Source organism: Desarmillaria tabescens (genome assembly GCF_030435595.1).
Source record: "Desarmillaria tabescens strain CCBAS 213 chromosome Unknown EV420scaffold_12, whole genome shotgun sequence".
Lineage (NCBI taxonomy): Eukaryota > Fungi > Basidiomycota > Agaricomycetes > Agaricales > Physalacriaceae > Desarmillaria > Desarmillaria tabescens.
The window spans coordinates 161,381-184,650 of NW_026848311.1; the positions used below are offsets into that span (position 1 = coordinate 161,381).

A 23,270-nucleotide genomic window follows, 5' to 3' on the forward strand; every position below is an offset into this window, starting at 1 on the left:
GTCTGTAGGTCTGTGTATTAGCCGATGCTGCCTGGAGTCACAAAGACTAAGAACTCATACACACTAGACAATTGAAAGTTCTCGTTACGGTGAGGACTAGAGTGAGGGTATCTGTAGATGTTCTGATAGAGCCTTTCACTCTATGAAGGGGTGTCTAACAGTATTTCAGGAATTCACAAAATCACGCAGCTTCGAAAATGATGACGATGCGTCGAAGCTTACAGTATTGCCAATTTGTGGACACAATCAAACTTTTATATCCGATTTGGCTGTATAGCAGGCGAATTCTGCTGCTGGAAGGTAGCCCTCTCTTCATACTCCCATGGAATAGTATAGAAAATATCCTGTAAACGTCGATATCGGTCACCATCTTCGTGCTTGCCAATGGGAAATGGACCTGACACATGTACTTATGTCACTGTTGATTGACTAACAATTTACATACCCGGTCCGGAACGCCCCAGAGTCAAATTTGATTGGATCTCGATTTGTCTCCGTCTCATGCATCAGCAGTAAAGATGCCAGCAACGACCTGCGATCTTCAGCCTCCTGCACCGGAGGAGGCAATACAAAACAAGAGGTGGAATATGGAGAGGATTATATCAAGTCCTCTCACCGAATTCCGGACACTGGCACCCGTAGATAGCAGACTAGTACCCTGTGAGTCAAGTGAGTTTCCTAAGCTCCTGCGCGCGCTTCAGCCGGATCGTTAGCTCGTAAGTCTCGGGCAGAAGTGGAAGAAGGATGATAGGTGTGAAATCGGCGATCCAGATGAGTTCATAGTGAAGCCACCCCCATCCGTTGGCCTGTGCTGCGAACCCTCCGATGACTGGACCAGTAATGGAGTCTGGAAGATGACGAGTAGGAATAATTACTATGTACACCGGGTTACAATCTATCTTCGGAAGTTCTTGAAGAGACGTCAGACAGCGATACGGTTGAACATAGGAGATCTTACCAAGGACGTATAGTGTGAGGGCAGCCGCATTCTGAGAGATATCAAAATCTGTCATCCGGCCGGAAATTGATGACGTGTGGATGGCTGAGCCGATATACACAGTCAAGATCAAAAAATTGGTATTGAACGCGACAAAGGTGCATTTTGCAGGTGACCTCGCTAGGAATGGAATTGAGAAATATATCAATCTAGGTCAAATGAAGCAAACCTTGGATTATACTGACCGTATCGCCGTACCATCCTACTATGCATGGATCTGAGCTAAGAGCAGGATCGGGCTGTTCCGCAAAAGGACTCGAGTCTGTCACCAAGCGATAGTACAGTAAGCCAAGGGGCAGAGATTACACGTTTCAGTCATTATCATGATTAAGAGGATATACACCGAGCTCGGGAATGCTGGCCCCAGTTCCTAGAGTAACAGGCAATAGAACGCCGGAGTGATTGCAATATGAGTGATGCTAAACCTAAGGAAACTGATGGATGTGTCGTAAGGAGAAGAGCATCCCGGTTTGCCCAACTGGCATCATGATCAGCTCGCCGACTAGCCTAAAGCACATGCACGCGAGGATAAGACGCGCACTTGGAACATAAGTGGGTCAGATAGATACAGAGTCATAGTCACTTGTTTACCAGTATATCATGATGGCATGGGTTCATTTTATATTCATTGTGGCGCTCTCGTGAATGCAAAGCTCAGGGACAACCGGAAAGATGTACACTTAATGCTGTTATCGTTCAGCGCTATTAAGGCCTTATGAGCGAGGTTTGAAGGTAAATGCAAAGTGCGTACCCATATTTCCAAGGCCAGATCTTGTGAGTTCTTGTGAGACACTCACAGTGACACGATCACTGATCAGTGCACTTTCGAAGTCCGAATGGGACACGTGCGGGTATCATGATCCGTGCGGCGAGTGATTCGGCTGTCAGCGCGCGACTGGTATTAACCGGGGCGCTATGTATCGACATAACAAGGGACGAACCGCGAGTTCTCCAGAGCTCTGTCAGAGTTGTGAGTCAGACCATCCCTGCCAACTACTACCTTGTACTAATGCCAAAACCAATAGCTTCGTTGCCAATATTGAGACGGATAGTGTTAGTTTTTCAGTATGCGCGTTTAGCTGCTTAATTTACTGCATTTTAGTGTTCACCTGGGTGTCAATATTAACCCACCTTCAAGCCCAGTTTGTTTGAGGTCGAAGCCCCGCAGCAAGTGCCACCACGCTTTCTTATAGACGCAATTGTTTTCGGTCTCACATGCGCAGTTGTCGTCGACGACGGCGACTGGCGATGACCAGCAAGATCAATCGAGATCGTACCATCTCGATTTCCGTTTCCTGATGTGTGGCAGGTGTCTCTTTTTACATCTTGGTAGTTTTTTCCCTTTCCCTTTCATTCCCAGGAGCTTAGTTACCCATTCTCCTTGGTTTTAGGGACGGCCCAAATGTCAAGATTTCGGCTACATGAGCCTCGACTTTTCTGAGGCGAGCGTCATCGCTGCTAGGCTTTTGAAGTTCTCCGTTAGGGCTAGGTCATGCACGGTATGTGTTACGTTCTTTTTTTTTTTTTTTAACTAATTTCGGATTAATTTATCTGCCCCCAAATGAAATGTCGCGCCTCTGCACGCTCGTTCACTCTCCCCGCCTCCTTCACGTTGAACTCTCCTTCATCGCCGTCCTCGCCATGGCATGAACCCAGGACTACGTTGACGGGACCGAGTTTTGCCCCGCGTTTCAGCGAGCAAGGTGAAGAGGGCAGTCGTCGACGCAGAGGGACGTACAACGCGGGAGGCGAGATCCACTTCGATCCCGCCGATCATCCCTACTCCGCCACGTGTCCACACCCCGAGGCATGTCAATCTTATCGATGCCCTTCAAGTTTCCTCCACCGGCATGCGACTCTCTGAGGGTTTCTCCCTCGTTGCTGTCGCCATGCCTTCTTTGTCATCACCACTATCGCTGACCTTTGCCTTGTTATTTGAGTGCGAGGCCCTGTGGAAGAGGATTGCGCGTCGACGCCATTTATCGACGTCCGGAGAGCAAGGAAGAGTGAATGTCTTTGTGCCGCAGATTTATTATCTTGGCAAATGATGCTGTCGTGCATTGTGGAGGATGAATGAGCGATATAGCTATTCTATTGCTCTGCAGCGGCCAAAATCTTGCCGTTCCGCTGTCGTACACGTTCCCAGTGGGAGAGTAGTTGAGTTACGTGTTAACACGAGATTATTCGTCCATTCTTGTCAGTTGGAACTGGAGGTCAACGGAGATCTGTCTACCGACGTTGTCCTGGGTTTCGATTGGTTCCAGTTGTTTGCTGGACATGCCTGTGAACATCAATGTGAGTCTACGCAGGAAGTTTTATGCCATAATGATACTTATATCCTTTAAGACACGCCTCAACCTTGGATACAGTTGCATCAATTGTTAGACATGTGAGATAGTGTCGGCCGTCATCTACATTGTTCATTCCATCCGCTTCTGATGATTTCGTTGTTGCCAATCTATTCGAGCATGCTAGTGGTCGGTACTACCTGCCAAGATTCGTATCGTCATGCTCGCATTATACTTCTAGTCACCTGTCGGTACGCTGTTCATAGAAGATTGGGACTGTCGACGCTAGAAGACACGCAATAGTGACAAACGGACGGAATTTCTAATGATTTGCTCATAGTCAGCAATTCAGACATACAGACGATCAGGACAACTTCGAATATGTTCCGTCCAAAGGTGTTATTCATTTTTGTTGTACCACAAATTTCTATTGATCCGTATATTATAGCCTTCGGTAATTTCTGACCCCGTTATGTCGTCTTACGTTGTCCTGAGCGGACACGTACATGCATTCAATGTTGTCGCCTTGCAGTATGATCTTGATCTGATAAACATCAGAACTTTGAGTAGACATGTCATTGTGATGGGTACCGAAGCAGAGAGGTCAGTTGGAGGCGCGTTATGCATGATTACTTTTAAGGTACTTGTAGCCATCTCTGTGCACGCGTATTTTCTGATGTATATGTCCATAGATAAAGCACTTTTGTATATTAGTCACGAATCGCGAATCGTTCAATGCGTCCCTGGGATCTATTCTTATTTTGGTGCCACCGTCGGATATGAAGAAGAGTGTTAAGGACATGGTGACATGGTGTTGCTCAGTCAGACACAGTTGGCTTCCCCTGAATGACCTGTGCTGTTTAGATATCACATGCGATGCAAACATTAAACAGTTCGACTGTATCTTTGAGCTTCCCACTGTCGCAGGTCTTACCCTTTGAGATGGCGATTCCTCCGAAGGTTCACTGTTGGTGTGGTGGGATCTACAGAAAGAGGCGGATATCGCATACATACGCCATATGCTGAAATGCCGTCGTCGTGCTCTCGAATGCGCAACAATTGCCAGGCTAATGTTACACTGCTTGATCCCTTGAAGATTTGTCTTCCCGCAACCCCCGGCTGGGAATCTCTTTTAAAAGACCGGACTGAGAGTTTCCTTTATATAGTGTATATGTGAGTCCATTTTTTCTTCTATGCAGACTGCGTTTATCATCCAATTCATAGGTGTTTATTAAGATTTATATACTTTATCTGTCTCGCACTAAGCACACACGTATAAATCTATTTTTTGCCTTGACTTATCCATTCACGTGCCTTTGAATATCCCTCAGTCGACTCTCGCTTGTATCGGTCACAAGCCACCCTCACGACTACCCTGGTAGTGGATCTGGTAGTGAAACCGATATACTATGGCTAATGCGCGTCTTATAGTTCTCTGACCTTTCGGATCTACTGAGTGCGCAGAACGCAAGTATCGAGTACGCTATCCTGTTCATGTTCACTCTAACGACCTTCACCTTGCCTTTTTGCTGCTCGCTAACTGTCTTATATTCTACATTGCATATCTCTCTTCCATCGTGCAAATCTCTGTTCGTCTGCGGAAGGCTGGCTCTCACTTGTATCGATCATGCATTGTTTGAAGATCCCCGCGTCTGTCCTCTCCTGGTTTCCTATTATTCCTCTGGGTGTACGTATATTTCGAGTTGAGCCTCCCTCACTGCGACTTGATAATGGAATTGATGTCCAATAACATACCTTTTTACAGTTCTGTGTCCATTCGGAACCGCCGTGTGTACAATATTCAGGTACGTTGTCCTGATTGTGCTTGCTCTAACGACCTTTATATTGCCTTCAATCCATCTGCTTACTTTCGTGCCTTGTACGGTCTGCAGAGAGCCTGTTCTGTTCCCATATATTGTTCTCGTCCAACGAGTAAGCAACCGACCGAGCACATCGTGCCGAGTCTCCGGTTCTCTTACAGCGACTCAGCAGACTTAATATCCCTTGGACTGCTTTCTTTCATCCATCCCACCATCACGGCGAAGAAATACAAGAGCAATTCCAAGCCTATCCTCCATCCAACGATGCTCGTCCTGAAGGGAGTACAAGCGGCGATGAAAATGGCGCCTTCCTATATACCAAGGCGTCGCTGCTTTGGCTCTGACTGTACTGGATATCATCGATGTACAATCTTTGGTACGATTTCTAGTCACATCTCAACCGCAGCTTGATCGATCTCAGAAGGGACTCCTGGACTTGCTGCCGGTTACGCGCATCTCACGGATTCCATCATCTTTTCCTGGTGATGTTCAAGTTATGTTGTGATGCACTAATCTGTCGGGTTGGATTTCTTAGAACCATAATATGTTAAATTGAAAAAATATATTTTGTTTTATATTGTATGTAGCAAATAAGAAAGAATTGTTACACACTGACAGTAAAGACTGGCGATCAAATATTATCACAGCTGCCTTTTCTGTCATCTAATCAATTAGGCACGTTCTGCGGTGACTTTACCTGCTCCATCTCTACGACAAAATAACAGTATCCCACTCTCCTGAACCTATCACCTCGCTCATGACGTCAACGCTACTGCCGCTGTAAGCATCAACCGTCGCTTGTGCGACTTTCTTGCCCTCCTTCGGTAGCATTACCTTCATCGTCGAAACCACGCCCATCACGACAGAATATGGGAGTCATCTTGTGTGTATTGAGGTGAGCCGAAGGATGAGAGGGATTGGAGGACGAGAGATCTGACGCATGAGTGGATTGCACCATAGAACCTGTGCACGCTGGTGTAGGGATTTGGCCTGGGGCGTTAGCTTGGTACAAGGTGCGTGCTCTTTAATTCTGTGGGTTGCGTTCAAAAGCTCAATCATGCTCTTAGACGTGCCCGAAAATTACGTTGAGCTGGGAGAAATCAGGAGAGAAACATCCGCGGAGCGCACATGACGCGTATATGGACGCCCGGCGTTTGTTGGGGATGCAGTCATCAATATTGAAACTAGGAAGAGGAAAAACGAACATGCACCTGTGCATACGACTATGGATCGTGATCACGAAGCCACCGAAGGCGGAACTTCAACAGGGAGAAAAAAATCGCAGCCCGAACCTGTGAGCTCGATGGCAGAGGGTGATGCTGCAATCGATTCGAATGGCGGCAGAGATGAACACAATTTGCATACACTCAACATTGGTCCCCTCGATGATGATGAGACCTGGGTCCGGTCCACTCATTGTGAGTACACCGAGAAGCCAGTGCAGTCTAACTTACCGTCACAGGGCAGATCGAGATCCCGAGGGACTTTATTTGCAGGCATCTCAACTGCAAGGACGAGACTTTATAATTTGGCCAGAAGAATACGATGCGGAAAACGATAGCACCAGAGAGTTCTTATAGAGGGTGCTGATGCTGGAACAATGAGTCTTTGGACAAAGGCAGGGAGGGTCAATTTGACACGTCGATGATTGGAAATTTCTTGAATGCCAGGGGATAAATTTCGTTCGCCAGGTATATAGAGTGAGAATTTTCTTGAAGGTGGGCCAAGGTTGCAACTTTGGAGGATTACAGACAATAGATTTCTTGAGGCTGTACAAAGTATATAACGAAACAACTGAAATTCCAAGTCAACGCTGGACATTCCGTACTAGAAAAAGGAATGCACGAACCTAAAAAGTACGCCTCGTGTCCAGTACTGGAAGCAAGTCGATGTTACTGACCAAACCAGCACCCCCAAAATCCTGAAAAACACATTTGTAGCTAGAATGACAACACGAATTTGTGCGGAGGCTTGTGTGAGTGTCGACATGACGAAGATCGCGCACATCCATGACATCTGCGTAGATGAGGCAGCATTAACATGCCTGATATTCACCTTGCTACTTTAAAAAGATCGGCGGCGACGGGCAGCTCCACATCCACAAGGCATCTTGGATTTCACCACAATCTTCGCTACCACCAATGTCGCAAGCTTCTTCGCCGTCATTGGCTTGCAGACGTGATACCAACGTGACGTAGGTATCAATTTCGGAAATCTGACGAGGCAGAGCCCCTAGCTGTAATCAGAAAACAACGAAGCAGAGCTAACAGTTCAGGCCTCTTACCTCCCCCGTCGATAGTATCGCTCCTTTCCTTTATCACAAGGAGTTAGATACGAGGAAAGGGTTTCCTAGATTAGCATCAGGCACATCCTGTTTTGTATCTCTTGAAGGGAAAAGGGCCATTAGTGTGTCCCTGCTCTTGAAGCCTTCAGTCATGAAAGCATCTCCATAAAAGCTAATGCGTACCGTGATATGTTTGCTTGTAGTCAACGGTATGCAGCGAGCGAGAACTATACAACAGAAAATTAACATAACTCTGATTAGCTGCAAAGCATCTCACAGTGTTTCTGCCTTCTTTAACAGAGAAGGTTCTCCTTCACCGATTTCAGACGGCATGGCCTGCGAAAATTCTAAACACCTAGCTTGCCGTGGTCGGGTGAGAGATCCATGTCCAGTTCCTCTACCGAAGAGACCGATCGTTAAGGCCTCTTGATTCATGCTCAATTGCTTCGAAGACTAATCTTTGTCTTTGACCTAACGCCCGTTCCCATGAACAAGAATATATACTGCACGGAGGACAAAGTGACACGTACTCTCTCCACAAATTTTAGCCTTGTATTCTTTGGCCCACCCTCATTGTCATGGCCGTAAGTTCGCATAGTTGTGTTCACACCTCGGCCCGTTGCCAATGAATTTCTGGAGCGAACAGACAGCAGCTTAAGAAACGTCAGACAAGGAGAAAGTATGCTCACTCCAGGGTTTGCCCTCTATGGAAACGAATCCTGCTTACAAGCATTCAGTAGCAGAAAGAGTAATTGAGTCCAGGTCAGATATACCCTGTGCATTTTGGCGACACTTTAGAGGGTCCAAGAGTCGTCGCAGCTGTGATTAGGACATGCATTGTAACTTCAGCTCGTCCATAAATACTATATTCCTTGACGTGTGTGGTACAACATCTGGATCTTTACAAAAGGCTTGGTCACCCTAACATCAGAGCCGGGTGCTGAGGATTGTATTCGCGCACTCACCGATGATAAGTTTCCCAAGAGTTCCAGTATACGGAGATTTGAATGAAGCACTGAGCATACATACTGGCGATTGTCGCAACATGCTGGATGCCTGGAAGGTATACAGTCCATCATGATTACAGTCAACCCGCTGCAGCGTCTGCTGTGCTGCTGACCAAGCTGCCCTTCAGCACGATCATCCGAGATCAAATTCTGCTTCGTCGGCAAAATTCCTTAACTCCTATTAAAGCCAAAATTGAACCCACAGCACCAGCAGGTAACGTCGCTTCGAGCATTGAGAATATTTTGTGTACTCATATTCTAGCAGGAATTCTTCTGTGTACCTCATAATGTGCTAAGATGGTGCGTAGGTGCTTTATTTAAAACATGGTGACACGGCAAGCGAAGGTCACGCACACAGTGAGCGAATCAACGATCTTCATGATCATTGTCCTCGGTCAGTGCATCGCTCTCAAGTCTCACTCTCTCATTGCCATTATCCGGCGCAGTCAACGATATTTCTACCTGAACACACATGGCAACCTCTTTCTCGCTAGCTCTACACAGTGAAGAGTCGACTAGGGCATACGGAATACTAGGTGCTTGGGGAAGGAGAACCGTTTTCTCTGCTGGACGTGCTTGATGAATCTGGAAAGTTTGGTGAGCATATTTTGGTGTATATAATGGCGAATTCTCAACTTACTGATCCAGTGCATAGTCTGTCAGTACTGCGTCCAGACGTCCCTGTATATTCACGATCCATTTCTTCTAAATGTGTCGCTTCCTCTTCCATGGATAATCTGCAGTACGCGCTGTCCTATTTCGACCCGTCGATGACCTTTTTGGATGGAGTCTACGTGTGGGGCAAAGACCGAGTAACAGTCTGTGCCTATGGCAGGATCATTAGCGACGGTGGCTGGGTATGGACCTAAGGAGGGGGTTGTGTTGCTGGGTGGTTGGTTATGGTGCATCCTCCTTTTCTCTATCAGATGAGTCATGTAGCAGCCTATCTCAAGCTGAAGCCTCTCCATGCTCGGCGCCTACAAGACAAGATCACCAATTATAAGAGAGAACGAGAGGCGCTCTTGTAGTGTTACGGTCGTTCCATTCAAAGTCACTGTATCGCTGTATCGCGCACATACCAATGCCTTGTCCTTACGAAACAACACGTTGACACGCTGCTGCGCCGCGCTTAGCAACTGTCATTCCGGGCAACCGCCTCCCAAGATGCTGATCAAACCCCGTCAGACGCTTCAGTGCCCTCTGCAGGGGCTCGCATATGCGTGCACTAAGGATGCAATGACTGCGCGATTGAGTGCCTCACTTGTGCGCGCGATTTATTTCAGCCAGTTTGAAAATATTCATTTCTACCTTTGTTTCCTTATAATGAATAGTTACAATTTCGGAGGCACAGAAAAATGTATTTTTAAAATGATACAGTTACATCGGACGGAAACTGGGGCTGAAACGTGTCGTAGTTATCTACCAGAAAGAGGAAGGAAATTTGAAAATGTGTTATAATATCCCCTATATGGAAATAGCGCTCCAAATTTAGGCTTTTCGATAGCGGTAAATCTCAAGGAAATGTATAATTTTCTTCTAATTTTTATGTCATGATTATTTATAGTTCTTGCCAAGCGGAAATCCTTTTGCGGAAACGTTTTCAGCTCCGCAAATCATTTCCTTCAGGCGGAAACTATTCGGTGGCAGGAGTGTGGGCTGTGTCACATCACACCTTATTGAAATTCAATTAAAAAAATTCAGCTTCATATCTCAGTTTACTATACTTGTTATAACAGTTTGAGATATGATTGTGTTTATAATCAAAGTTTTGTCTAAGCTGTAATAGCTATTTAAACTGTTACTGCATAGAGAATTTAGCATTGTAGCCTAAAATCACCTGTTAAGCCCGCTAAAGCACAGATGTAATAGCTGTTAAAAACGTTTTTTAATGGCTATAACAACTGCAAGGGAGAGGGATATCTATGGTACTTGAATAATTATTGAATAAAGCTGTCCTGCGTGCTCGTAATTATCAAGTCCTCTGGCATGTTTTATCAGCAGGTACGCATGACATAACTGAGCATGCGGACATCATTCCCCCCGAGCATGCGCTCACCGAATTACCTCTGTCATCAGCTGCCCATCAAATTTGCTGTGCCGAGCCTTCTGTTCATCACCCCACACGATGAGCTCAACCATATAGTGTATATACCTCAAATTTCAGCCCAAAATAATAGAAAAATGCGTAATATATAGATTAATTTTGTCCATTATGTTTTTTGACCTAAATAACATCAAGTGGCCTCATGAGATAGGGAAAACTATCAGAAATACGTGGTAAAAAGAGTAATAGGGGGATAGAGGAGACATACCTGGTATTTTACATTTCTAGTGGTTGGGGCGGGTACTCCTGTTAAATAACAGATGATATACATTGTATAATCATGTGTACAAAACTCCATGGCTATCCGAAATTTATTGAAGGAGATATGAGCAGATCATTCTGCAAAACAGGAGGAGCACATCCCCAATTTCGATGTTCCAGTCATCCTATGGTCCTGGGATTATCAGAATCGGATTCCTTGACCCAAAAAACACTAGGAACATCTATCATCCATGGGGGTAATATGTCAAAACTCCGAAGTACAAGAGGTTCTTACATTTTGTCTTATAGCTACATATGCCTGTATATGTTATCTGGGTAAAATGACCCCCATGGATGATAGATGTTCCTAGTGTTTTTTGGGTCAAGGAATCCGATTCTGATAATCCCAGGACCATAGGATGACTGGAACATCGAAATTGGGGATGTGCTCCTCCTGTTTTGCAGAATGATCTGCTCATATCTCCTTCAATAAATTTCGGATAGCCATGGAGTTTTGTACACATGATTATACAATGTATATCATCTGTTATTTAACAGGAGTACCCGCCCCAACCACTAGAAATGTAAAATACCAGGTATGTCTCCTCTATCCCCCTATTACTCTTTTTACCACGTATTTCTGATAGTTTTCCCTATCTCATGAGGCCACTTGATGTTATTTAGGTCAAAAAACATAATGGACAAAATTAATCTATATATTACGCATTTTTCTATTATTTTGGGCTGAAATTTGAGGTATATACACTATATGGTTGAGCTCATCGTGTGGGGTGATGAACAGAAGGCTCGGCACAGCAAATTTGATGGGCAGCTGATGACAGAGGTAATTCGGTGAGCGCATGCTCGGGGGGAATGATGTCCGCATGCTCAGTTATGTCATGCGTACCTGCTGATAAAACATGCCAGAGGACTTGATAATTACGAGCACGCAGGACAGCTTTATTCAATAATTATTCAAGTACCATAGATATCCCTCTCCCTTGCAGTTGTTATAGCCATTAAAAAACGTTTTTAACAGCTATTACATCTGTGCTTTAGCGGGCTTAACAGGTGCCTAAAATATTAAATTTTATAATCATTTACTTGTTTAATATTAGACTAGAATGCTCAGATAATATTATTGTAGTACTTGGGAGATTTCTAGTATCTCTTGTCGAGATATCAAATATGCTGCACTTCCAATGGCCGTTACTTATTGTTCCATCCCTTTCTATAGTATAATTCTATTTTTAGTAGTATATATGGTAGTGTACCTTGCAATTGAGCTCCTTACATGTTTGTGAGGTTCTCTGCTTATCTCAGAGTCCCCACTAGTCACCAACTCAAGCTATTTGTACTTAGCATACTCCAACATCTCTCAATAAGGTAGATTGTTAAAATAATATCACAGCTATCTTATAGTGTTTTCTAATGTTTACTGAAGCTGCAAACTTTATTTATAAGGTGTATACAGATCTATATCAATAATATATTTGTTAAAAATACATTCATTCAAATTTTAGTGATTGGCATTTATAATAATTGTTCTGTATATGTATTAAAAGAGCACAACTAATGTGTCTGAGGTCCTATTACTATGTATAGTAGATACAAATAGATATAAATACCAGTTATTGTCATAACCGGAGCATACCAGTCTTGTATTCCATAGTAGAAGGTCCTTGACATCGGCAATTTTGGTGTCAAGGTCTGATAGCAATTGGGTGCCTTGGTTCACAACATCTCGAAGAGGAGCTTCTTCGAATTCGAGAGGAGGTTCGTTGATAGAAAGCAGCTGTTCAATACAAGAGGTATGAAGTGAGGTTATGGTGATTGTTTGAAGGTTTCTCGCGCCACAGGTAGGGCAGCAGCCGTCGTTTGACATCGAATTTGAGACAATCTGTAAACGACACCGAAGCATAAGACTCGACGTGACAAGCAGAATCGGAAGCGATTACCTTAGTTCTCTGAATTTGTATTACAAGAAAGTGAGATGTTATAGTGCAAAGCTTAGCTATGAAAACTCGGAAGCCCACCCTAAAGTCGCGTGACTCGACGCGTCACACGGGCCGGTAGCCGGGAAACTGTCCAATTTCGTTTATCTTTCAATCACTGCTCAATTCAAACTCGGATTCAACTGAGCTTCGTATTCCAGAACCACGCTACTCACGCTACTACCAACACACACGCCATCAAAATGACGTGCCAGACAGACTTATAAGTACTGGCTGTTGGCGTAAATAAGTTGACTTTGATAGCAACTTGAATACTAACTTGTTTCATAGTACGACACTCTTTTTCTGGAGTGTTATTATGTCCCTAGAGTACAATTGACACCTATACCAGCTTTTAGAGTCATTTAAAGGAGACTTGACTGTACTAGGTGAAGATCTCCGAGTCCCATAGCCTATTCTGACTTAGCTAAGGGGTTTTAGTTATGTTACTATGGGAGTTTTATAACTTTATATGGCTATCAAATTTGGATGAGTAAAGGCCAAAATTACCGGTACGTTCGGAGAATGAGTGCGTGGATAATTGCAATTCCCGAAGCGACCGGTAAAAAGGTATGAGTAAGTAAGATAACCGAGATCGGGAGGGCGAGCCGGGGATGGTACCAATGTTGCGAGTACTACCTCTAGGCGCTGTTCCCATGCTTGACAATTCCACGGGCCCGAAAGTATTTTATAGGCCCTCTCCAGCCACCATTTGACGAGGTTGTAATCAGGTCATCATCATCTACGAAAGAAGTATAAAAATTGAGCACGTTCTTTTTCTACTCTCTACCTCTTGTCGCTGCTACGATGGCTGATCAGATCCCAATGACTACACGCTCATATTACTTCCCTACATTCGGCTCGTATACCAATCTCACCTTGCAAACAACGCCTATTCCGCCTATCAAGGCTACCCATGTCCTCGTCAAAGTCCATGCTGTTTCGCTACAGTACCGCGACCTCGTCATCGCCTCGAATAACTATCCAGCAGCCATTATACCAGACAATCTTATCCCATGCTCAGACATGGCCGGGGAAGTAGTGGCCGTCGGTTCTGATGTGACGCGCTGGAAAGTCGGCGACAGAGTCTGTGCCAATTTCTGCACTGATCATTTAGACGGAGACATCGACGCGGATATCTTTAATTCGACTCTTAGTGCAGGACAGCAAGGCGTGTTGACAGAGTACAGGACTTTCAACGATTATGTGCTACCTTTTCTTGTCGTTCTTCCTCTCGTTGTATTAATCCGCATTTTCAGTCATTGGTCAAAATACCCGAGCATTTATCCTACGAGGAGGCGTCGACGCTGCCTTGTGCTGGGCTCACGGCTTACAGTGCGCTCATGGGACCCAAACCAGTTAAAGCAGGTGATAGCGTACTTATCCTCGGAACTGGTGGCGTGTCCATGTATGTGTTGGTCTCAGTTACGGTTCTTCCTTCTCATCTTGTACTGTACAGTTTCGGTTTACAGTTTGCCGTTGCCTCCGGAGCAACTGTTATAGCAACATCGTCCTCAGACGCCAAGTTAGCCATCGCCAAGAAACTCGGCGCCACCCATACGATCAACTACAACACGACTCCCGACTGGGACAAGGAAGTTCTGAGGCTAACCGGTGGAAGAGGCGTCGACCATGTTTTGGAGGTAGGTGTACTCCTCTCTTTGACCAATATCATTTTGACATTCGAAGGTCGGAGGATCTGGTACCCTCAAGAAATCCATATCGGCTGCACGGTATGCAGGATGCATTCATTTGATTGGGTTTGTGGCCCAAAACAACATTTCGCCCATGGATTTCATTGTAGCTTGCATGAGCAAGACCATTCTCATGCGAGGCATAGCAATTGGCTCTGTTGCACAGTGAGCTTCCTTTCCTTTCCATGCTCATCATCTGTTGCTATAGTGGAACCCTTAGGTTCAAGTCAATGAACCGGCTGTTACGGGCTCATACAGAGTCGACGCGTCCTGTCATCGACAAGGTGTTCTCTTTCGAAGAAGTGATTGATGCGTACGCGCACTTGGAGAGTCAGAAGCACGTTGGGAAGGTAGTTATTCGTGTCGGTCCCGCGTGATGTGTAGAAAGAGGATTTAACCGTTTCTTGACAATTTTTCCAGTCCTCACTGATTGGAACTTTAAGTATCCATTTAATCATATATAAATACGTATACGACAGTAAGCCCTGACATAAGAACACCGGACTATATTGCGAAATATGAATAAATAAGCCAGTCCATCTGCCACTATATACTGAGAATAAATTTGTTTAAATATTTAAGGAATGGAAGGTAGAAACTGTTTAGTGAAGGACTAAGCTGAAGCGATCTACAAATCATCTTCAGAGAGAGCATCATAGATTGGGCAGAGATTATCCCATTGATCTGGAATAAGTTTGAATGAGATCGCGTTCAACTATCCTCGAGGGTGCGTAAACATACCGGTAGGATCAATAGTGGTACTCCAGTTACCCGTATCTTCTGCGAAAACAATGGCCAGACCGCTAGCAGATGATATTCCCCACGTTAGTATACACGAGCCTGAGATGAAGTGCGCTGGACTCACGCTTCCAAATGCCAGTCAATGTGACTATGAACCAGAATAAGTATCAGCACACAGACATTTGGATCAAAATAGAGAACACACCAATGAAGGAACCAAGGCCCGGGGTTGTCGGTCGTGAACCGGATGGTGACGTTATCGCCCGTCGTCCCAATGCTGACGACATCACGCCTAACCGGGTTTGCGTAGTTGTACACCGGACTTCCCGCACTTCGAACAACATCAAAGGTATGCTACTTTATCTCAGCTTCAGTCCGCGAGCAAGGAACAATGTGACTAACCCCGTGCAAATGGAACGGATGCTAGAATAAGAAAATTGTATCAGCGAAAAGGGAACATAGCGGCGCACGCAGACAACTGACCACTCCACCAACGACGCCTCCAGGCATCGACAGCTCGATAGTCGCATTCATCGGAAGCGGGAATATGGAACCCTCGGGTAGGAGGTCATCCGCGGATTGTGCCCCACTCAGGATTTGTAGAAGGACAGGGGTAGTGGGAGCAGTGAACTGCGCTCCGTTAACCGTAAACGTCCCCGCTGAAGTCTTTCGCCGACAAGGCTGTTAACTCTGCTGAAGACCAACCAGGGAAATATTGAACATACGAATGCGAAAGCAAGGTTTAGCGCATAGTCGACGCCTCCAATTTCTGGTAAACCAGGCTACGAAACTATGAGCGATAGCAAATGCATACGGATGAGCTGACTTACTGCTCCGGGATTCTCAAGTGGCTATGAGGTATAAGTAAGGATTGTGCGAACAAGTGAAATGGGGAAATCTCTTACCACTAACTCAGTCTCGTTCATCTTGAGTACGCTGGTAATCGTTGACGTCTCTGGCTCTTCATCCGCCGCACCAGAGTAACGAAGTATGGCAGAATTTATCCCACCTGCAAATCCTACTGTGCCTACACTTGGCGTAGCGCGGATCCCTGGAGGACAGATAAGACATTTCATTTGAAGTGAAGGCCAGAGAACGTACAGTAATTGCCAGGAGCTTGGTCGGCAGTGAGCTGTTGTAGTAGGTAAGCTTCTAGAGAATACATGAAGGAGAACAGATCTTACGACGAAAGAATATCGTTGGCCTACAATTCCTGTCAATACAAGTACGAACTCATGGTGCGAGAAATATACGCGTACCAGCGTAAATTTGAATCTCGTCAACAGTGTAAGGAACATGATTGACTCCGTCAACTTCAATTATAGTCCTGTCCATCCATTAAGGTCTTGATCGGACAGATACAAAAGAAGGGACAGACATATTATGACCTTCGATCGAGAAAACGAAGTCCGCGTCGCAGGCCATGTTGATCATACGGAAGCGGTAACTATTTGAGCAAGTCAGCGACGGCGCGAGTGCTTGCAAGGAAAGACAGTACCGAGTTCCCTGTTCAACAGATATCACAGACAAGTTCGAAGTGGGGTCTTCACTCCATCTAAATTGAAAATAAGTGAAGATTTTGAAGATCGTTATTCAGTACTTACCGCCCCAGTCCGTTAATCAGAGTAGAGTCTGGCGTGCTAAGAGGCTGTTAGGCGAAGCGACAGCAATGGACAAGTCAGCACTCACGGAAAACCAACCTGCTTAGCTGGGGTATGATACCAGTCCGAGAGCGACAAGATCGTTGTTTCTGTAAAACTCGGTCGAAAAGTAGTAACATGGGATACCGACAAGACGAACCATCATCGACATCATATAAATCCGCATGAGGATCGTCAGGGTCATAAATAATAAAGGGTCCTCTAAGACCGTCGCAGTATTGCGTCGCTGATTGACTTATGAGCTTAGGGAAGGGATAGGCCATAGAAGCTTACATAGATGAGAGTGGTACCAAAATGTTCCGGCCTGGTCTGCGGAGTCGAAGATATACATGAAAGAGTCTCCCTTCGCTATGGGACATTGGCTGACAAAAGCAGAACCATCAGCCCATCCGCTGCCTTTCATCAGGAGACCATGCCAATGCTAACATCATAGGAAGGGATAAGCAAAGGATAAAATGCCAAAGGAAATAAGTACTTACAATAGAGGTACTCTGCAGAATGGTGTTGTCCGTCAGGTTATTAACAACGTTTATTTCGAAGACGTCGCCCTAGTATGGCACTTCAGAGACGTACGAAACTTCCGTTCTGGATGCCGTTACCTTGGTGCCAGTAATGAGTCCCCTGTCAACGACGCCATTGGCGAGTGCGGTGGTACGAGAATAACCATCCGGGGAGACCTCGACGTTGCTAATGACGAGATCGCCCGTCGGCCCAATCTGCGCTTGAACAAGAGCAATGAAAATGAGTGTAGCAAGAGTAGCGAGCGTGAAAGCCATGTCTAGATGAGAAGGCTGGGGAATGAACGAGGCTATTGTGCCAAGATTTATACCCTGAAGAGAAGCGAGTTTCGGCTGAAGCTCTGCTACTCCGTCACACAGGCTGCCGTTTTCTTGCTGCGGAACCTGAAGGAACGAAACAAGTGTGCGGGTGGGCGCTCAGCCCGGAAATGCGCTGTCGTACCTTGATATCGACAAAGACGCCTTCAAGGGAATGGTCTGCTGCCTAAATCCAACTTCAAGCCATAGCAAACCAAGAGTCAGATTCTATGGAGTCTACTAACCTTGATACACTGATAAATACAGACAACCAGAGCAGCTTTGGGCCGTGATCAACAACAGCCGGATGGCAGAACGCATGCTGAACGAATATGATACAATCAAGGCTTTGAGAAATCATCTTACGTCTACCGAGTTCAGGTTGCAGTAGGTACCGATACCGGGATATCAGTGTCCATCTTGTGTGCAGGGAATCATGATGATAACGAAATGGTGAGCGCCATTCACCATTCTCCGACTGATCATGATGATCAATGACACTACATCATGGCTCGGCAGGAACAAAGCACCTGTAGGTCTGCGGGTATCGCACAGCTAAAGATGCGCTACCCGTTGAATGACATCGAAAATTTTTAAGTATAGAATACGATGACCCACCAAGGATCCGGTTTCCAGCATCCATGTAAATGTACATTGACACCTGCTGCGGGAGAGAAGGCTGATAGAAAAAAAAAAACACGTTTGATTTCGGAGACGAGGCTTCCGTGGGCCTCAGCGCGAGCTTCGCTATTATTCGCAAGATCAGGGAAAGATCCTCAAGTCCAAGATAGGAATTCTCGACCATCGGATCCCAAGTGCCCCGAATATTTGTCGGGTCAGATGAGTGCTTCCTCGGCGATCACGCCAAGCGTGTTTATTGCCACGTTCAATGTTCAATGTTCTAGGCACCAGGGGACCTCCGAGTCTACCGCTGCCGGACCAACTGGGACCGATATTCGCAAAAAGGATCTGGAGTCGAGCCTGTACTTCAGCCCCTTGAATTCAGCCAAGGGGATCCTATACTACAGCGTTGAATTGGCACATATTCTGAACGAATAGCCAATTCAATTCGAATTCAATCACCCACAGTGATGCCGAGGAGGCAATGATGTAAAGGGGAAATGGTGAGTAAATGTTACAATTGAAAAGGACGGCATATGAACAAACGACTCGGAGTCTTCGAGACGCTCCACTTTAAACTTGACCGACTTCCATCAAGGCTTTTATTTTCTCAGATCTCGGCCTAATATCGCAAGACGGCCTATTTGGCACCCTAGACCATAGGTTCGCTTTAGTTCGGACAGACAAAAGAGATGACAGGCTTACCTGAGGAAAGAAATGTTACACTTGACTTGTACTGGGTCTTCCCCAGATCTAAAGTCGCGATCGTCGAGGAGAGGAGCAACCAAATGGACAACTAAACCAAGTCTGCGCCTGGGCAGCGTCTAGTACGAAAGTAGTCAGAACAGAAAAGGCCGTATGCTATTTTAAAACGTACTGCAAACGTACGAACCTCCTTCCAAAACCGAAGATATAATTCCTTGGACCTTCGGAGTCTCACAGGCCACCTGAAAAGTTAGTTATAAACTCTGACGAACTGGCGAGGCGTAAGGGAAAAAATTGCCTTACCATATTTTTCTGCTCATTGCGTGGCAGTTAACCAAGATTCAATAGACGTAAAATAATACATGTTTCCCAATAGAGGAGTGCCAAAACCTGGCCCCTCATTGTTTGATATCGGAATCGTGATGCTGCCCAGGAGGCCCGCCAGAGGGGAGTTAAAAACAGAAGAACCTGTATCTTCATCAGACAGGAAGAGATCATTGCGGCGGAGAGGTGATACCCAAAGACTTCGAGATGCCTTGGTAATATTTTGAACTTCTTGTTGTAGTGTTTGGTAGATCACATATCTACAGTATCCAACTGGTGGAGATGGCAGACAAAATATGAGCAGAAAAATAGTGGTCCATTCTCTTAGTTCTTGAAGCTCGGTTCGTCGGCGTTTGAAAGAGAGGAAGGGCGACGCAGTTCCGCTTCCCCGGGCCGGCACAGATGTTGATCAAGGCGTCACAATCACGTGCCGTTACAGACGCGTCCGTTACGGTTTTTTTCCACGACACTGCACGAGCCCACTCTTTCATCATCACCATCATGGATGTCGAGATGCTCGATGTTTCTTCGGGTGCTCCCCAAATCTCTGCCAGCAGTCGATTCTGCGCCTCGTGCAAAAAGCCAATGCCCAACGATGCACTCTATAAATCGTGTGAGCTATGTCTAACCAAGAAACGGGAATACCAGAGAAGACGCGCCACCGAACGAAAGAAGCAAATAATGGCTATTAAAGATGTTGTTGGGATGAAAAGGAAGGCTGAGGATGTCGTATTGGATGCGAATGCGAAGAAGAAAAGGGTCAGACAAATTTTACGGGAGGTACAAGTAACGGACTCAGTACAGGACCCCGTGGTCTCTGTACGTGTTTCCCTCGCCTCTCTCGTAGCTTCTTATTTACTTTTTTTCTTCCAGAAAGGAGTCAGCGGAACCTTCGTTGTCCAAACGGCGTCCGACCTTTACAAGCTCGTGAAAGCCCAACCAAAGCTCGTGAAAGCCTGCCATTCCATCATTTCTGTCGAATCCATCGATCACCAGAAACGTACCAAGCTTGTGTCGAAAGATCTTCTTTCCTTTGCGGGACTCAGATTCGAGTATGTCGCTCATCTTGCTGGTGCGAGCGCGGTCTGACAACATCTTTAGCCGCTTCGAGAATATTTTTAACGGGATACATCTTCCCGGCACCTATACGCGTATCTTCAAGTGCAAGTGCCAGTCGAAAGAGCCGTCGAAGGAACAGGAGCCGTTGAAGCGTAGGGCAAGCGACTTAAGCTCTTGGGTTGTTTCTTCAAAGTCCAAATCGCCAGAGGGCCCTTGCTCAGGTAGGATCACTGTCGTCGCAGAGGACGATAATTCTCATCCTTTGGGTATCCCTGGGCAAAAGGTTACTGTCACCGTTAACCACTAAAGCTTGTCCTTGTCTTTTCTTCTTGCTTCAATTTACCTTATGCTTGTAGATAAATCATCATATTGATCTTGTACATTTTCACTACTACATGTAAAATACCCACAGTGGTCGTAAATTCGTATTACGTGCCGTCAAAGACATAAAATGGAATCATACTCCTGAGATCATTAAAGACAACCAACGTCCTTCGTTAAAGGAAATGCCTAAACTCTGGGCTCGCCACGCCGACAGCGAGCGCCGCCGTCGGCACGTCTTTGCTCGACCAGTTCACACCTTGAGCCGTGTTCCTCCGCCTATTGTCAACCATCATATACGTACGCAAGCTGAGAACGATGCTTATGCCCACAGCGAGGAAGCTAAAGTTGACTACGAGGGCGGTGTTGTAGTAGGGCTCTTCTTTCGCCGTGAAGATATTGGAAGCAATAAGACCAGAAGCTACGCGCACAGATTAAGCCGCGTCGAAGAAGAATTATATTATAAAGAAAGAGACGCACAATTTACGAAGAAAGCCATGAGTGCCGTACGGAAACCGCGTCCAACTTCGGATGCATCGCTGCAGAGGTAACCTGATCAGTTGACACCCACAACCTAAATAACATTTACTTACTTGCAATTATGCCATGATTGGAACATGGCCGAAGGCGTGAACGCTCCAAGACACAATAGGAAGGAACCGAAGTACTGAATACCAGTATTCGATACATCAACAACATAAACTAAACACCAATAAATAGGACGCATAATATGAGAAGGGAAGATGAACGCACGGATGATGAAGCCGATCATCGTTACAGTCATCGCACCAGCCATATGCAACGACCGTTCTCGGAAATAATCCGACGAGGCTGCTGTGAGTAGCATACCAAACCCACCGACAAAGTTGGGTGCGACCTATATATGTGACGCTCGGTCAGCAAATCCCTAATGATAAAAAGGTCAAGGATAGTTCGTACGGTGAGCAGATTCGTCGTCAACTCGCTCTTTCCCATTCGTCCAATGATCTGAGGGAGAAATATCCCAGTCGAGACAGCAGATACTCCATAACCGATGGCGATCAACGCCCAGACATAGAGCTTCCAGTCCTTGAGGGGAGCGAAGAACGCTTGAGAGGTGAACTTTGGGTTGATGACTGCAGATGAGTCACGGAGAATACGTATCCGTGCAACATGCTTTTCCTCTGACGAGAAAAAGGGCGTCGAGTCGATATTAGCGGGTAGGATGAATCTGTGAACATGTCAAGAATACACCAGGAAAATGGACGAGGTAGCATACATTGCCAAGATGGAAAAGAAGACAGTTCCAGCGCCTTCGACGAGGAAGAGTAGCTGTTATGAAAGGTAGGTGGTGAGCGGGCGAATCAGGAAAATATATTCATGTACCTGCCAACCATAAAGACGGATATCCGGCTGGAACACCCCGTATGCGATCAGCCCAGAGAATCCGCCCGCAAAAGCAAGCGCTGAATAGAACATGGCGACACGCTTTCCAAGTTCACCACGCCTAGTAATGTATTAGATATGCACGAGATAAAAAAGGGAAACATACGTGTAAAAAGTAGTCAGATACCAGACGATGGTGACAGCAAACCCAGATTCTGCTGCACCAAGGAATAGCCGCACCATCAGAAAGCCAGCAAAGTTCTTGACCCTAAACGGCGAGGAATGAGAGACGTAAACCAAAGTCGTCCAAGATGACGTACGCAGCGTTTGCCATACATATTCCGCCAAAAGTGAACATATAGAGTGGGAGCGCCACTTTGGCCCCGATCTTCTTTGAGAGTGCGATCGCCGGGATGGTAAGGGTGCAGAATGGTATGTCTAAAAAAAAGTTCAGTCAGATGGTAGATTAACGTACAGCCCGAGAAAAGTCACGCACAAAACAATGAAAGCATAATCGAATAGTCATTCCCATGGAAGTGTAAGTCGCTCTCCAGTCCGTCCGTCTTTGCATTGCCTGGTAGACGTTACACATCAACGAATTTACACACTGCGTACCCACCAACCACTCACCTAAATTTGACCTGTCGATGGCGTTGAAGACGTACATGCAGAAGATGAGCGGCATAAGTCTCGTATCGAGCTTCCGAACGACCCTCCGCTCCACCTTGGGATCGAACCTGTAATAATCCTCGATGTTATGACTGGGTTCTCCATCGAGACCATAAGCAACGTCGGGGACTTTGGACTCGATATCCGAGTAGTCTTTGTGGTCAAGCTTCGAGTCCAAGGACGGGGGCATTGTCAATTCCAAGTATCTGGAGAGAAAAAACGCTCCTTTTATCTGAAAAGCGCTGGAAAGGAGGAGAAGATCCTTGGCTACTCTATTGTAGACGATAATACCATAACCAAGGCAGGCGCAAGGCAGGCAATGCGATCGGTACGTCTAAGATAGGACCGGAGAGTTTAGGAAGTAGGATAAACTACCAGTCGTAGACTCGTAGTATAAGAATGATTATTCTTCATTTTTGCTAGGCTCGATGAGGAAATGATCTGGAGGACCGTAGTATGATCAGGGTACTGAGTGATAAAAGCAGTCGTTGGGAAGATCCAAGGTAGACATATCTCAACGAGACGAGGGATAGATGGAACGAGATAGGAAAGATCAAACCCTTCGGCTGCAGTTTCTGAGTGGGAGTAACTTTCCGACAG

General features: G+C 45.8%; 7 protein-coding genes across 7 annotated transcripts; 3 read left to right on the plus strand and 4 right to left on the minus strand.

Moving 5' to 3' along the window:
- Positions 1–665: 665 nt before the first annotated feature.
- EV420DRAFT_1640974 (uncharacterized protein) lies at positions 666–1,210 on the minus strand (the record flags this gene model as incomplete). The annotated part of the gene is made up of 3 exons (XM_060477172.1): positions 666–910; positions 959–1,117; positions 1,183–1,210. 3 exons carry the CDS (start codon positions 1,208–1,210, stop codon positions 666–668), a joined length of 432 nt encoding a protein of 143 aa, XP_060332464.1.
- Positions 1,211–6,330: 5,120 nt separating this feature from the next.
- Positions 6,331–6,685, plus strand: EV420DRAFT_1478212 (uncharacterized protein; the record flags this gene model as incomplete). The annotated part of the gene is made up of 2 exons (XM_060469469.1): positions 6,331–6,523; positions 6,573–6,685. The coding sequence occupies 2 exons, from the start codon at positions 6,331–6,333 to the stop codon at positions 6,683–6,685; spliced, it is 306 nt and encodes a 101-aa protein (XP_060332465.1).
- A 6,801-nt stretch (positions 6,686–13,486) lies between these two features.
- On the plus strand, positions 13,487–14,766 carry EV420DRAFT_1670608 (alcohol dehydrogenase superfamily protein; the record flags this gene model as incomplete). The annotated part of the gene is made up of 5 exons (XM_060479052.1): positions 13,487–13,901; positions 13,955–14,103; positions 14,155–14,338; positions 14,385–14,554; positions 14,610–14,766. The coding sequence occupies exons 1-5, from the start codon at positions 13,503–13,505 to the stop codon at positions 14,764–14,766; spliced, it is 1,059 nt and encodes a 352-aa protein (XP_060332466.1). The 5' UTR covers positions 13,487–13,502.
- Positions 14,767–15,017: 251 nt separating this feature from the next.
- EV420DRAFT_1306341 (laccase lcc5) lies at positions 15,018–17,567 on the minus strand (the record flags this gene model as incomplete). Its single annotated transcript, XM_060468490.1, has 20 exons — positions 15,018–15,073; positions 15,131–15,192; positions 15,255–15,278; positions 15,336–15,484; positions 15,533–15,553; positions 15,614–15,789; positions 15,852–15,912; positions 15,961–15,981; positions 16,036–16,181; positions 16,232–16,262; positions 16,315–16,334; positions 16,390–16,457; positions 16,509–16,577; positions 16,629–16,685; positions 16,735–16,770; positions 16,820–16,880; positions 16,931–17,017; positions 17,065–17,212; positions 17,271–17,339; positions 17,391–17,567. 20 exons carry the CDS (start codon positions 17,565–17,567, stop codon positions 15,018–15,020), a joined length of 1,539 nt encoding a protein of 512 aa, XP_060332467.1.
- A 932-nt stretch (positions 17,568–18,499) lies between these two features.
- Positions 18,500–19,612, minus strand: EV420DRAFT_1746731 (uncharacterized protein; the record flags this gene model as incomplete). The annotated part of the gene is made up of 5 exons (XM_060480172.1): positions 19,450–19,612; positions 19,236–19,400; positions 19,105–19,174; positions 18,933–19,051; positions 18,500–18,623 (listed from the first exon to the last, which is right to left on the minus strand). The coding sequence occupies exons 2-5, from the start codon at positions 19,250–19,252 to the stop codon at positions 18,500–18,502; spliced, it is 330 nt and encodes a 109-aa protein (XP_060332468.1). The 5' UTR covers positions 19,253–19,400; positions 19,450–19,612.
- Positions 19,613–19,733: 121 nt separating this feature from the next.
- EV420DRAFT_1532126 (uncharacterized protein) lies at positions 19,734–20,681 on the plus strand. Its single transcript, XM_060472712.1, has 3 exons — positions 19,734–20,075; positions 20,130–20,308; positions 20,358–20,681. The coding sequence occupies exons 1-3, from the start codon at positions 19,758–19,760 to the stop codon at positions 20,620–20,622; spliced, it is 762 nt and encodes a 253-aa protein (XP_060332469.1). The 5' UTR covers positions 19,734–19,757; the 3' UTR covers positions 20,623–20,681.
- A 115-nt stretch (positions 20,682–20,796) lies between these two features.
- On the minus strand, positions 20,797–23,026 carry EV420DRAFT_1331981 (major facilitator superfamily domain-containing protein). The gene is made up of 11 exons (XM_060468818.1): positions 22,632–23,026; positions 22,498–22,575; positions 22,322–22,439; positions 22,168–22,269; positions 22,002–22,122; positions 21,895–21,947; positions 21,576–21,846; positions 21,390–21,513; positions 21,230–21,338; positions 21,117–21,175; positions 20,797–21,057 (listed from the first exon to the last, which is right to left on the minus strand). Exons 1-11 carry the CDS (start codon positions 22,858–22,860, stop codon positions 20,813–20,815), a joined length of 1,509 nt encoding a protein of 502 aa, XP_060332470.1. The 5' UTR covers positions 22,861–23,026; the 3' UTR covers positions 20,797–20,812.
- Positions 23,027–23,270: the final 244 nt, after the last annotated feature.

Excerpts from the sequence above, each read along its gene's own strand:
- EV420DRAFT_1532126 (XM_060472712.1), top strand. The coding sequence starts at position 19,758 with ATGGATGTCGAGATGCTCGATGTTTCTTCGGGTGCTCCCCAAATCTCT. Across the intron at positions 20,076-20,129 it reads TACAGGACCCCGTGGTCTCT|AAAGGAGTCAGCGGAACCTT; the intron begins GTACGTGTTTCC and ends TTTTTCTTCCAG. Across the intron at positions 20,309-20,357 it reads TTTGCGGGACTCAGATTCGA|CCGCTTCGAGAATATTTTTA; the intron begins GTATGTCGCTCA and ends CAACATCTTTAG.
- EV420DRAFT_1331981 (XM_060468818.1), bottom strand. The coding sequence starts at position 22,860 with ATGCCCCCGTCCTTGGACTCGAAGCTTGACCACAAAGACTACTCGGAT. Across the intron at positions 21,948-22,001 it reads TCCGTCTTTATGGTTGGCAG|CTACTCTTCCTCGTCGAAGG; the intron begins GTACATGAATAT and ends CTTTCATAACAG. Across the intron at positions 21,176-21,229 it reads CAATCATGGCATAATTGCAA|CGATGCATCCGAAGTTGGAC; the intron begins GTAAGTAAATGT and ends TTACCTCTGCAG.